The 13,474-nt window shown below is 48.6% G+C and overlaps 1 protein-coding gene across 3 annotated transcripts in view; it reads right to left on the bottom strand.

Moving 5' to 3' along the window:
• MATN2 (matrilin 2) overlaps positions 1 to 13,474 on the bottom strand; it is a 108,539-nt gene that overhangs the window by 49,143 nt on the left and 45,922 nt on the right. For all 3 annotated transcript variants that reach the window (XM_059672145.1, XM_059672142.1, XM_059672144.1), the window contains exons 3-4: positions 12,762 to 13,331; positions 6,181 to 6,303 (exon numbers count right to left, since the gene is read on the bottom strand). In XM_059672145.1, the coding sequence (XP_059528128.1) occupies positions 6,181 to 6,303; positions 12,762 to 13,331 (693 nt within the window). The remainder of the gene's footprint in view (positions 1 to 6,180; positions 6,304 to 12,761; positions 13,332 to 13,474) is intronic.

Consider the following 13,474-nt stretch of genomic DNA (forward strand, 5'->3'; position numbering starts at 1 on the left):
GCCCCCATCCCCTGAGGATGCCTGGCCCATAGAAAAGAGTCAATAAGTACTGAATGAATAAATGAATGGATGGATGTGATACTGTTGTAATTAGCTAGTTATTAATAACTAGAGGCCCGATGCACAAAATTCATGCACAAGTAGGCCTTCCTTCCCCCAGGTGCCGGCACTGGCTTCCCTCTGGCCGCCGGCCGGCACCTGGGACCCAGGCTTCCCCGTCTTCCCTCGCAGCCCCGGCTTCGTCCGGAAGGTCGTCCGGTCTAATTAGCATATTATGCTTTTATAATTATAGATAGGAAAGGAGCAAAGGGGAGGCCAGACATAGGCATGTCATTTGGGCAGCTTCACCAGGAAGCTGCAATTTCACACTGCCCAGGGAACCGCTGGCCCATCCCCTGCAAATCACTGGGGGATGGGGCTCAATAAAGGAGAGATGGATATGCCCAGTGAAGTTGGGGCAACTAGGGAAGGTTCCTGTCAGTCACACCTGGGAACAGAGATCATTGGCCAGAATGGGCATGGCCACTGCAAGCCCATGACAATGTGTGAATATATAATCCCCAAAACGAAGGGATTCTCTCTCTTAGTCCTTGGCTCTTGCTCCTGCTACCTCGCATTCACCTGTATTTTCTCCATAGCCGTGTGGCCCTGTGGCCCCCGCATGCAGTGGACTGATGGACTGCCGTGGGGAACACAAGCTAAACTAGCCTGATGCTGAGTGGGACTGTCCCAACATGGAATGGGAACTCTGGACACTGACTTAAATGTAGCTCGATTGAAGACATGGGGCTACACATACAATTTAATAAATCTGACATCTCAATATATCACCATAACCAAGGTAATGACATATCCATCACCCTAAACCCTCCAAATTCTCTCCTGCCTCTTGGTAATCCCTCCTCCTGCCCTCCCCCTCCCCCTGGCCCCAGGCAACCACTTTCTAAAGTTGGCATTTCCTGAATTTTTATATAAATGGAATCTTTTTATTTCACTATAATATTAGAACAGTGGTTCTCAACCTTGGCTTCACATTAGAATCACCTTGGGAATCTTTTTAAAATCCTTATTTCTGGGCCTCATCCTCCAGAAATTCTGTTTCTTTGTTACTCATGTTGTGGCCCCACTTCATAACAAAGAAAACAGAATTTCCGGAGGATGAGGCCCAGAAATCAGGATTTTAAAAAGATTCCCAAGGTGATTCTCATGTGTAGCCAAGGTTGAGAACCACTGAGTTAGAACCTCCAGGACAGTGTCGAGTAGAAGTAATGAGAGTGGACATACTGCCTTGTTCCTTCCTTAGGAGAAAAGCATTTAGTCAGGCTCATGCACACTCTTGGGTATGATATTAACTATAGGCTTTTTCATAGATGCCTTTTATTAGGTTGAGGAATTTCCCCTTTATTCCTAGTTTCTGAAAGTGTTTATAATGAATGAATGGTGGGTATTATCCAAGGTTTTTTCTGCATATATTGAAATAATCATGTCTTTTTAAAAATCTGTCAATATGGTTAATTATATCGCTTGGGGTTTTTTGGATTTGATTATATATAGATTCTATCTGCCAAGTTTTTAAGAATTTCTGCATCTAAATTGATGAGGAATGTTGGTTATAGCTTTCCCACTTTAATAATGTGACTGTTTTTCTAGCTCAAGCCCCTTGATTAAACTGTAATATAAAAGCTATTAAATTACTTAAGTATCTTGGGAAAAATAATGTCAGGGACATATCTGAAGAATGAAAGCAATAAAATACATTTAGCATGGCTCTTCAGAGAGAAAAATATGTGAAAGTTGGACAAGGACGTTTACATTTTTTTGCCAAGTGAAGTTTTCTAAATGTTGCATTGTCATTATTCTTCCGGATAGATTAATTATTCTAGAAGGAGGGAAAGGAAAGAAAAATTCCTTGTTTAAAAAACAAAAAACAAAGAAAAGGAAACAAGATAAAATTCTTTCTTATTAGTAGGAATTCAAGGGGAAGGGAATGATGGGGGAAACAGGGGTGTGAAGACAGGCCCATTTCATGAGGATCCCCCCACCCCCTGCCAGCCCCTTTTTGGGGGGGGGGGAAAGGGGAAGAGATAAACTTCTACTGAGCCCTGTGAGCTAGGCATTATGCTAATGCGTTTGCATATACCTCATAGGATGGTATTGGATGGGGAAGACTTTTTGGAGAACAGAAGACTCCACAGTGTTGACCTCCAGCTTATTTCAAGTTCCCCATGTGGACAGAAGTTTGAAGGTAAGATTATTTCATGTGCTTCAGCTAGTCTTTGAATGGAAGGGCACCTTCTGAGCCACTGGCCAACTGGTACCCAGAAAAGAGTTATCTGGACAATGAAGAGACCCAACACCAGGTCACCAAAAGATGTATGTACACTTCTTCTGAAAAAGAGGAAATCAATGGGGGTGTGTGTGTGGGGGGGGGGGGGGTAGATAATACTCTTCCAAAATGAAAGGGCCCTCTCTTTTTATTTGGAAAGGGAATTACACTTTTTAGTATATGGCTTCAAATGGCAGAGGTCCCATCAAGGGTGGGCATTACGGGGAGCAGGATATCAGCTCAACCACGGATCCAGGCTGGAGGGGGAGGCAGGTGCTTTGCAAGGACCTGGTGCCCCAGGGAGCGAGGGTGGTGGACCTGCCCATCTGGGGCTCCAGGAGGGAGCACAGTTCCTGGGTTATGTGGGGGAGGGAGCTACAAGTCTGACAGCCGAGGGCCATTTCCACTTGAAGAGCCTACAAATGCTGTGCTGTGTCCGCCTCCTCTCTCCACAGAGTATGAATAGAACATGGCAGAGATGGGGTGTGTGTGTGTGTGTGTGTGTGTGTGTGTGTGTGTGTGTGTGTGTGTGAAGGCAGTCACCTAGGAGGCACTGTCACAATCATCATGTAAAATGACATATCACAGCAGCTGGTAGTTGTCTTGGGGGGAGAGGGGTCATGACAATCATTTGACTGTTCGTCCTGGTGAATTCGTCCTGCATTTCCCCTGAGATCAATGAACCTGCCTGTTTCCTGGGGTTGGAGGAGTGTCTCTGGTTGTGGGGTTACTCTGCTGCCATATCGGGGCCCTCAAGGATCATGGGACAGTGTCCATGGTGATTAAGAGCTAGGACTATGGAGTCACACATAGCAGGATTTGTATTCTGGTTTGGTCACATTAAGAGCCATACAACCTCCAGTAAATGGTCTAAGCTTTTTCGTAACGTGTTTTCCTTATCTGTAAAATGAGAATGATAAGAGCTGTTGTTAGATAACAATATGCAGCACGGAGGAGAGCCCTGGCACATGGTAAACACTTAGGAAGAGGCTACAGTCAGGCTGACGGTGTACAGCACACCGAGCTGGGCAAGGGCTGCGATCACTTTTGGTGGCAATAACCTTGATCGCTGATCTGATTTACTCTCGTGCGAGAACGTGAGCTCTGAGAGAGCAGGGGCACTGCTGGCTTATTCACTGTCTTATTTCCAGCAATTTGCACGCTGCCCGGCACATCTTATTCCTGGCCAGGCCCACTGAGTCCCTCTCGGTGCTGGCAGGGACTGGTCCCCACAAGCAGCTCATAAACAGAGGTCAGGTATGGCCCAGCCTCCCCTGGGCACAGCTTTTAACTGTCTACCGACCAAAACCATGGACTAACATGGGCTCATCAATGAGATGTCTTCATTTGTCACCACCCTTCCATTTAATGGGTGAGGAAGTTGAGTCAAGGAGTTTAAATAACAGCTCAGGGTGAGAGAGCCACAGCCCAGGACTGATGATGTCAGGATTAGAACCCGGGTCTGTGGGCTATAAAGGCCCTGTCCTTTCTGTAAGGCCACTGGTATGCCAATTTCAGGCAGGCAAGCAATAGAGTTATTATCTTTTTCTGAGAGAGTGAGAACTGCTCTTTCTGATTGTACATATTAGTCTGGTGCTAAGCTGATGGCAAAGGCAGCTGAACTGCTTCAGAGAGAATGAAGGACTGGGTCAGATGGGCCGGCTCAGCCCTGGCTCCAGCTCCATCCCTTCTCCCTTAACTAGAAGCCCTTCTCTCCCTTCCCTCCTGCCCCCTCTTCCCTCGCTGCTGGACACCAGTGACTCTCAAAGCGGGGCAGCAATCTATGTCAGAAGTTCACTGACAATGCAGAGTCCTGGGCCCCATGCCAGATCTGCTGACTCCGAATCCCTGGGGCGAGGCCCAGGGGTCGGCTCCGGTAGTTACTGAAGCTTGAACCACCTCCTGGGTTCACTCACATCCCTCCACCCCCCGGGCCTCCTTGCCCCTCCATCAGTCTGTCTGAATTCAGCCCAGCAGCTTCTGCTTCATGCTCTTTGCAGCCACCGTTCTGCACAGGAGGGAGCCGAGGCCAGACCAGCACTGGGGGGACCCCGGGGCCTCACAGCTTGAGGTCGGAAAGCCTGGCGGGTGGGGAAGGCCTTGCTCAGGACATCAGGGGAGAAGTTTCTATTTCTATTTGCTGGCCTCCAAGTCCTCTGGCTTCACTAAGCCAGCCCACAGACAATGGGCATGGCAGATGCCCAGACCCCAGCAGGTCACGGGGCAGGAGACAAGGACAGGAACGTCTGTGCTCCTAGGAGGGAAGGCAGGAAGGGAGTAGGAAGGAGGTGCTGGCTAAGCCTTCTGTGAAGAAGTTCCTTGGGGTGGGGGGGGGGGGGGGTGGGGAGGTTCCTGAAGAGGCTGGAGCAGGAGGCGGGGGAGAGCACCGGGAGAGGATGGAGCGTGCCCAAAAAGCTGTTTAGGTGGTTTGCTGAGCAGCGGGCGAGGTGACCTTGCCCGGGCTCTCCCAGTTGCCTAGTAACTCGACTAAACCCCTGAGTCTTTGGTGCGAGTAGTTTGTGATGTGAAAACAGGAAGAGTCGGAGGTTCCAGGGGATCAGGATGAGTCAGGCTGCTCTCAACACCCTGGGGTCCGAGGGTCTGAGAGGAGCGAGGACACAGCCCTGGGCTCCACGGCCAGGGAGCCGAGGAGGCAGACAGGTGTTCCCTAATCTTGGGGGGTTGGCGGGGAGGCTGCCAACCTCTCTCAACCCCGAAACTGAAAAGTGAGAAGACGAGAGGAAAAGGCGGTTTGGCTCTATAAATGCCATACTAACTACAGCCGTGTGTGCAAATGGCTCCCATCAGTGCAGTGGTTCTCAACCTTCTGGCCCTTTAAATACAGTTCCTCATGCTGTGACCCAACCATAAAATTATTTCCGTTGCTACTTCATCACTGTAATGTTGCTACTGTTATGATTCATAATGTAAATATCTGATATGCAGGATGGTCTTAGGCGACCCCTGTGAAAGGGTCGTTCTACTGCCAAAGGGGTCGCAACCCACAGGTTGAGAACCGCTGCATTAGTGCTTCATTGCTTACCGTGCCGTATAATCACAGTTACGCACTGCATGACTACCCGTCCGGTTAGCCGGGTTTCATCTGCCTCCATGTGGGCCTGTCTTCCTTGCTTTGGTAGCCTGGGTGTCCTGACTAATGCAGTGGCTTTATTTACAACTTGAAAAAGGGACGTGCACAACAGTCGGCATTTGAGTAACTCTCTCCTCCGAGAGGTGGGTTACCTCGTGCTGGCTCAAAGGCACTCTGCCTAGTTTTTGGGCTTGGCCAAAAAGAATGTGGATTCCATTCACACATATCAGTTTGCCCTTTTCTCTTTAGGATCCTATAAAGTGTCCTTCACCAGAGCAAGTAGATCCCGGTGCACATCTAAAGCAGAGCTTGAATAATCATTCCCAGCCCATGTTACTAACTCAGCCTAAGTCCACACTTCCAAGGAGAAACTAAAATATGGAGACAGTTCTGCAGGGAACAGTTAATAGAGACAGGGGATGGAAAGGCTCGCTAGCAGTTCTCCCCAAAGAACAGCTCAAAAGTAAAAGACACCAGCTCCTGAATTCAAGGCGGCTATTTCTGGGAAGTACCTCCAACCATCTTCCACACTCTTCCTGATGGCCTACTATGTGCTTGACTCTGGCCTAGGCACTATGATGGCAGTGTGGGGGGTGGAGGTCAACACAAAATATATGAATTACAAAACCTGGTTTCTATTGTTAGGGAGGCAACGACTTGGCTGGGTGAGGGGCCACAGATGACTTAAATGGGCCCAGGTGAAGGTAGCGGGAGCGGGAGAAAAGAGGAGGACAGTGTGGATGCATCAGCCAAGCAATCTTACTTCTGCAAGTTGTCTGATCCGTGTTGAGGATGTATCCTTGTTTGCACCTGCAGACGTATGAGCCAGGGGTGTTGATGCAGAAGTGGGCACAGTTATGCTCCAGGAGGCTGCACATGTGGGCCACTAGAAAGAAACATACAGCAAGTTAAGGCAATGATAATGCCTTCTCTAACTTCATGCACCCTGCCAACATTTATTCATAACCTACTCTAGGGTGAGAGAGCAGGGCCCAAAGAGAAACAAGCTTCGATCCCCGCCCTCACAGGGGTTTACAGCCTCTGGTCAGATGAGATAGTTCTAGATAAGATGCTATCCGCCATACCCAGATAAAGGACCATGGAGGGCTAAAGGGAAATGACGTGAGGCTAAGCCATATAAAATTGCCAATATCCAACTAAAACCAAGTCTAAATGACTGAAAAAAGGAGAAATGTTCTGGTTCAATTAATAATACCCGACTGGTGAGTAGGAAGATCACAAAGCCTGCTGATACCAGAGGGGGCTTTGGCAAATGTGTGGATTTCAGTAGGCAGCAATGGAGTTGGAGGAAAAGCTATTAGTTAAATGAGAAGAATCAACAGTTTTGCCCTGCCCTGTGTTTCTCAGTGGTTAGTTGCATGGCCCTGCACATGGAAGGCTGCAGGTTTGATTCCTGGTCAAGGGCATGTACCTGGGTTGTAGGTTTGATGCCAAGCCCCAGTAGGGGTGCGTGCAGCAGGCAACCAATTGATGTGTCTCTATCCCATTATTGTTTTTCTCTTTCTCTCCCCCTTCTTCCCTTCCATTCCCTCTTAAAAAAAAAAAATCAATAGAAAAAATATCCTCGGGTGAGTATTAACAACAACCAAAAAAGTATCAACAGTTTCTCAGGATCATAAATCCCAAGAATAGTGTAATGTTTTTAATATGCAAAAGTTATGCTGAATTTTGAGAGTAAAATGATGCATTCATACGTTCCATATTTCATAAGCTTTATGCCTCATTTTAAAATATTTCTGCAATTAGTTTTTGAAGTACCTCAGCTTTCAGATATATCAGTTCTTGCATAAATCTGTCTGGAGCTCATAAAAATTCTTATTTTTTTAAAATATTTTAATTTATTACTGTACTCAAAATGATGCAACTTGAACATATTTAAAACTTACCAACATCAGTATAAACAAGTTATGCAAGTGTTCTCAAAAACAAGAAAGATAACCATATGTAGAAATATATTTGTAGAAACTAAAACAAAAGAGGCTTTCAAAAGCTAAGAACAACCCCATTAATCCATTGCTTAGAAAAACTCAGCTACCAATGAAAGCGCTGGTATAACTCAGGTATATGTCTCCTTACTTCTAAGTAAGAAACATGGTGAGCACTATATGAAGGAGGAGGGGAGTAAAACTTATTTATTTCATAACAATACGATTCAGAATGATCATTCTGAGTTTATGACTATAAGCTCCTAGGATACAAATAAGACACAGGTCACGTTAGGAAAGTTCATAGAGGAAATACAATCAATCATTTTTACTTCGGTGTGAAATAAATTTCTGTTTTTGTGGCCATGGACAACTTCAGTCATCTCTGTGCATAAAGTGAAGATAATAATAGCACCTACCTCATAAGGGCCCTGTAAGGGTTAAAATAATCAATAATAAAGTGCTTAGAACAGTGCCCAGTACCTGGGGAATGATTGTGCAGATGTGTTAACTGTTACACAGCTAAGGGCAGGCATGCTGGCCTTCTGTTTCGTTTTACATACATGGGCTCGTCCTATATGTTGATCCTCAACTTGGTTTTCACTGAACATTACTCACAGAGTCTATCTATGCTGATATATATACCATCTTTCACGGAACCCGCGATACACCCCCATTTCAGAGTCGTTAAAATGAGAGGACACATACAGTTGATACTCATTATTTGCGGATTCTGTATTTGCGAATTCACCTCCTGGCTAAAAGGTATTTGTTACCCTGCAGCCAATACGCACAGTGCTTTCACAGTCCTCCGTGGGCAGGCTCAGAGCGAGGGGACGTCTGAGCCGCCTGGTGCGCATGCTGCCGGCTGGGGTTGATCAAGGCGCTGCTCAGCCTTGAGTTTCTGCTCTCAGACTGTAGGCAAGTGTCCTTATCAAGGTCTACTTAGTGCCATGGCTTTGGCATCTGTGTGCTCTTTGCTGGTGTTCTGCTGTGGAAGGTGGCCCCCAGCGTAGTGCTGGGGTTTGCTGAGTGCTAGTGAAGTGTGTCTCGTGTCCCAAGTGCAAGAGGCTGCGATGCCATTTCTGGAGAAAATGTGCGTCAGATAAATTTCGTTCAGGCATGAGTGATAGTGCTGTGGGCTCTGAGGTCCAAGCTAGTGAATCAACCATCGGTATTAAATGAAGTCTTTAGACAAAAAACACACATAAAACAAGGTTCTGTGTTGATCAGGTGACACACATGTGACCAGAGCCTCACAGGAACCTGTTTCGCTCCTAGGAGCAATGAAACAGTATTCGCTAACTGTGCTCACCATCACTTTTATAGAACACTAGAGGCCCAATGCACGAAATTCGTGCAAGAGCAGGCCTTCCTTCCCCCGGCTGCTGGCACCGGCTTCCCTCGAAGCACTGGCTTCGTCTGGAAGAACATCCGGTCTAATTAGCATACTATGCTTTTATTATTATAGATAATTGCTGAAATAATGAGAATCAACTGTATATCTTACATGTGATCAAATACATGAACTCTCGTTGATTCCTTTCAATCGCTTTACCCCTTATTCATGTGATTCATTGTACTTGGCCACTTCCCCATCGGTTGACATCTGAGCAGGTCCCAAATCTTTGCTTTCGCAATCCTCTGATGAACATTCCCAAACACACCTCCTCAGGCACGCGCACAACTGTTTCTCTGGACTGCGTCCTAGTCTGATGGACACAGCCGATTGCCTGGCAAGGTGGCTCTCACCAGCAATGCCTGAGAGTATGTCCAACCCCCTCCAAACCTCAGCACGTGGCCTGATCCACTCCAAGTTCTTCACAGAACTGTGAGGGGAAATCATCATCCTGTTTTGAATGTGCATTTGCTTTGCGCCTGGAAAGCTCTCCGCTTATACTACTGCCGGAGTCAAGTTCCCCACGGGCACAGAGCATTCCTGATGAACCCTCAGCGTGTCACTGTTTCCCTTTATAATGAAGGAGGTCTGAAGTCTAGGAAACCAGCTACGCAGCACTTAGAACTGGTGCAAGGCCTGGCTGCTGTGGCTCAGTGGTTGACCATTGTCCTGTGCACCGGGGAGGTCACTGGTTCAGTTTCCGGTCAGGGCACATGCCCAGTTTCGGCTCGATCCTCAGTGGGAGGCGTGCAGGGGGTGCAGCCGATCCTTATTTCTCTCTCACTGATGTTTCTATCTCTCCCTTCTCCCTCTCCCTTCCTCTCTCTCTAAAAATCAATAAAAAAAAACATTAAAAATAAAAAAAGAATTGGTGCAAGGCCCAAGTGATGAGCCCTGGGGACCCTGGCAGATGGAAAAGGAACACAGACAGGAGATGTGGGGCAGAGAAAGTACCTGTGCGAGCCGACAGCACAGTGATGAAGAGGACGGCTTCTGGAAACAGACCAGCGCCCAGCTTCGCCACTTACCGTGCATGGCCTCGTCAGAATTACCTAATTTCTCTAAACCAGTGGTTCTCAACCTGTGGGTCGCGACCCCTTTGGCAGTAGAACGACCCTTTCACAGGGGTCGCCTAAGACCATCCTGCATATCAGATATTTACATTATGATTCCTAACAGTAGCAACATTACAGTGATGAAGTAGCAACGACAATAATTTTATGGTTGGGTCACAACATGAGGAACTGTAGTTAAAGGGCCAGAAGGTTGAGGACCACTGAAACCCCACTTCCTTCACCTGTCAGATGGGGAATTAAAAGAACTACTGCCTAGTTTTAGAGTGACAGCGTGTCACTGAGGCTGGTTTGGGCTGTGCACCGTAGAAGACCCTGGAACCAGGAGACCGTAGCTCAGTGTAATGGGAAAAGCGCTGGACGAGAGGCCAGACTTTGTGTTCCAGCTCCCCTCAACCCCAAACAAAGGAGGGAGTTCAGGTACATTGGGTAACTCCTTTTTCTTTATGTCTTTACCTGTAGAATAAAGGCAGGAGCAGTGTCTAGGGACCCTCAGTATATGCACTGAAATTGTTTCATCTGCGTAGCATCCCCTTTTTCTAGAAACTGCCCTTCTCGCTCCAAATGCATGGGAACTGTGGGAGCTGCCGTGTGGGTCTGAGGCAGCCCCTCTCCTGGCCGCCGCGGGTGGGACAGGGTTTGACAATCAGAGTCCTTTCTTGGCATTTAGGAACCAGAACTGAGAAAAAGGGGGCTTAAACCACAGGCAATGGCGGTCCATGGGCTGATATGCTCTGTGCCCATGGACCACAGGAGTCTATGGGGAAGCAGAGGGAAGAGATGGAGAGAAGGCAGGACTGTCAATCATTACTCTTCTCCATAATTCCATGAGTAATATCATGCAACCCCTCCTTTCTCAACCTAATTCAAGTTGAATTTCTACTACTTTTAACCAAAAGAGTCCCAGGCATTTTTACTAAGGTAGGATAAAAAGTTTCCATTGGCAAAACTCTCTGGGTGAGTGTGCAGTGAGTCCATGAGCATCGGGCCCGGATGCCTGGCTCTCCCCTGGGCGGGGCCTTTGTGACGTGACTGGTGGGGACGTGCCAGCCCTGCCTGCTCGCCTGGCCTGCGAGTGGTCTCTTTTCTCAGGGGTTGAAACTGGGTCAAGGCTTTGTGTTCAGGGGGAGGAATCATTCATCAGCAGACTGCCATTGGCAGGACTGGATTTGTTTTAACCAGGAAATATGAATGTTCACAAATGTTTATTAATGAATGCATGAATGATTAGAGGGATCATCAAAGGACTGGTGGGGCTGACTGGGGCTCTTGAAAGGAACAATGACCGGGCATGTAAAGTCAACATCTGTTGAAGCCAATCTGCCCTCCCAATTAACACAACAGGGTCTCAAAGGGTGCAGTAAGTGTAGACTTTGCCCAGGTTGTTTGGTGAAAGGTGTGTCTGAAGACCACTTTTAGGGCCTGACATTGAGACTGGCCTGGGTGGGGTGGGGTGGGTGGGGCTATTAGGGTAGGAAAGGTCAGCCTCTGGGCTCCAAATACCAGGCTAGGTTGATAAAGCAGGTACCAGAAGGTTAATTAAAAGCAGCCCTGCCCCGATTATAATGAGTTTTCAGGGATAGATATGCACTTTCAGCCCCTAATTTCTGTGTCCTCTCTCACTGGGTGGCAAAAGTGGTGGACCCCAGGATGTGTAGGTTTTGGTCACCTTGTAGACAGGGCGCCAATCACAGGACAGCTGGCCTCCGAGTTTCTCTGGTGGTCTCAGGGGTGGCCTGGGAATGCCGCCTCGGGAGTCCTACCCCACCCCTGCTGTGGCTGGTGAGGGAATTCACTGCCCATGGCTATAAAGCCACCGCGGTGTCCAAGTTCACGCCCACACAGCCAGTGAGAGCCAGAGCCAGGACTTGCACTCAAGGGCAGCCTGGCTCCAGAGCGCATCTCTTCCTGGCGGCTTGATCAAGGTTCCCGCCTCACTCCCACTGGGAGACTGAGACCCAGTAGCGCTCGCAGCTCCGTCTGAGCACCTGCACGGCAGCCCTGCCTCCCTCCGAAACCCTGTCCCTGGGTGCCATGGCCACCCCTCCCTGCCTGTCCCTCACCAGCACTTTTCAAACTGTGGGTCATGACTCCTTAGCAGGTCACCAAATGAACAGGGAATCGGGACTCGTTTTTTGTTGTTGTTGTTGTTAAGTGAAATAGAAAGAAACAATAGAAATTATCATTCCTTTCCTGGCTTAAGGCAGTCGTCCCCACTACATAGCCAGTGAACTCCTGCTCATCTTTCAAGTCTGTGTGGCACACAGTGGTTACAACATAGGGTCAGAGCCAGGATGCCTGGGTTCATTCACATCTCAACTCTACCACTTAGTGCCGTGTGACCCTGGACAAGTTACTAAATCTCTCTGGGTCTCAGTTCCCTTTTCAATAAAATGGGAATTACAACTAGCACCTACTTCACAGGTTTGTTGTGTGAATAAAATGAGTTAACATATGCTAATAGCTCAAAACAGCGCATATTAAAATCAATAAATGTTAGTGATTGATTATTATCCCCTGCTTAAAGCTCTCCTGGAGGCCCTAGGTGGACCCAGGCTTTTTTGTTTGTTTGTTAATCCTCCCCTGAGGATATTTATCCATTGCTTTTCAGAGAGAGTGAAAGGAAGGGAGGAAAGAGGGGAGAGAGAGAGAGACAGAGAGAGAGACATCAATGTGAGAGAGACATATCAATTGGCTGCCTCCCACATGACTGGGGGCTGGGAGCAAACCGGCAACCCAGGTACGTGCCCTTGACCAGAAATCAAACCCAAGACCCTTCGGTGTCAAAAAATCGCCATGTCTACTTTGGCCTCTGCTGAACCCCTTGCAGGCACAGTCCCTGGGACGAGGCAGCACAGACTGAACCTGGAAGATGAACAAAGAGACCCTCATGACGCCCCTGGGAGAGCCACGGGGCAGGACTTACTGCACAGCTTGTTCTGGAACACGGAGGTCAGCGACTCCATCTGGCTGAAGTTGGCCACCAGGAAGACGTGGTCCTCGTGAGGCTCGCTCCCGATGGCCTTCAGCGTGTTGAGGTCCACCTGGCCCACGCCGATGGCGAAGATCAGGATGCCTGTGTCCCGTGCCTTTGCAGCCACCTCGGCCACGGAGTCCTGGGGTCTCCCATCCGTCACGATCATGATGACCCGTGGCACATTCTCCCTCAGGGGCCGGGCCCCCTCCGCTTCCGAGAAAGCGATGTTCAGGGCGTACTGGATGGCCAGCCCGGTCATGGTGCCCGTGGACAGGTGCCTCATCCTCTTGACGGCGCGCTCCACCTCGGACTTCCTCTTGAAGGTCTTGAGGGAGAACTCGTTCTTCACGGTGCTGCCGTACTGGAGCAGGCCCACTCTGGTGATGTCAGGGCCGATGTCCAAGAACTGCAGGATGTCCAGGATGAACTCCTTGACCTTGGCGTAGTCGTGGGTGTTGACGCTGCGGGAGCTGTCGATGATGAAGACCAGGTCTGCCCGCTTGTTTTCACAGGAGCTCTCTGGGGAAAGAGGAGGGTCACACGCGTTAGAAGAGCGCAAGGAACGCGGTACAAGTTGGCTATTGTGGGAAACCGTCTCTCCACTCTCCACCGGTTTCTCTTCACACCTGGACAAGTTGTGAGGGTGTCTGTGAAAGCTGCCG

The sequence above is a fragment of the Myotis daubentonii genome, chromosome 17, assembly GCF_963259705.1.
Source record: "Myotis daubentonii chromosome 17, mMyoDau2.1, whole genome shotgun sequence".
NCBI lineage: Eukaryota > Metazoa > Chordata > Mammalia > Chiroptera > Vespertilionidae > Myotis > Myotis daubentonii.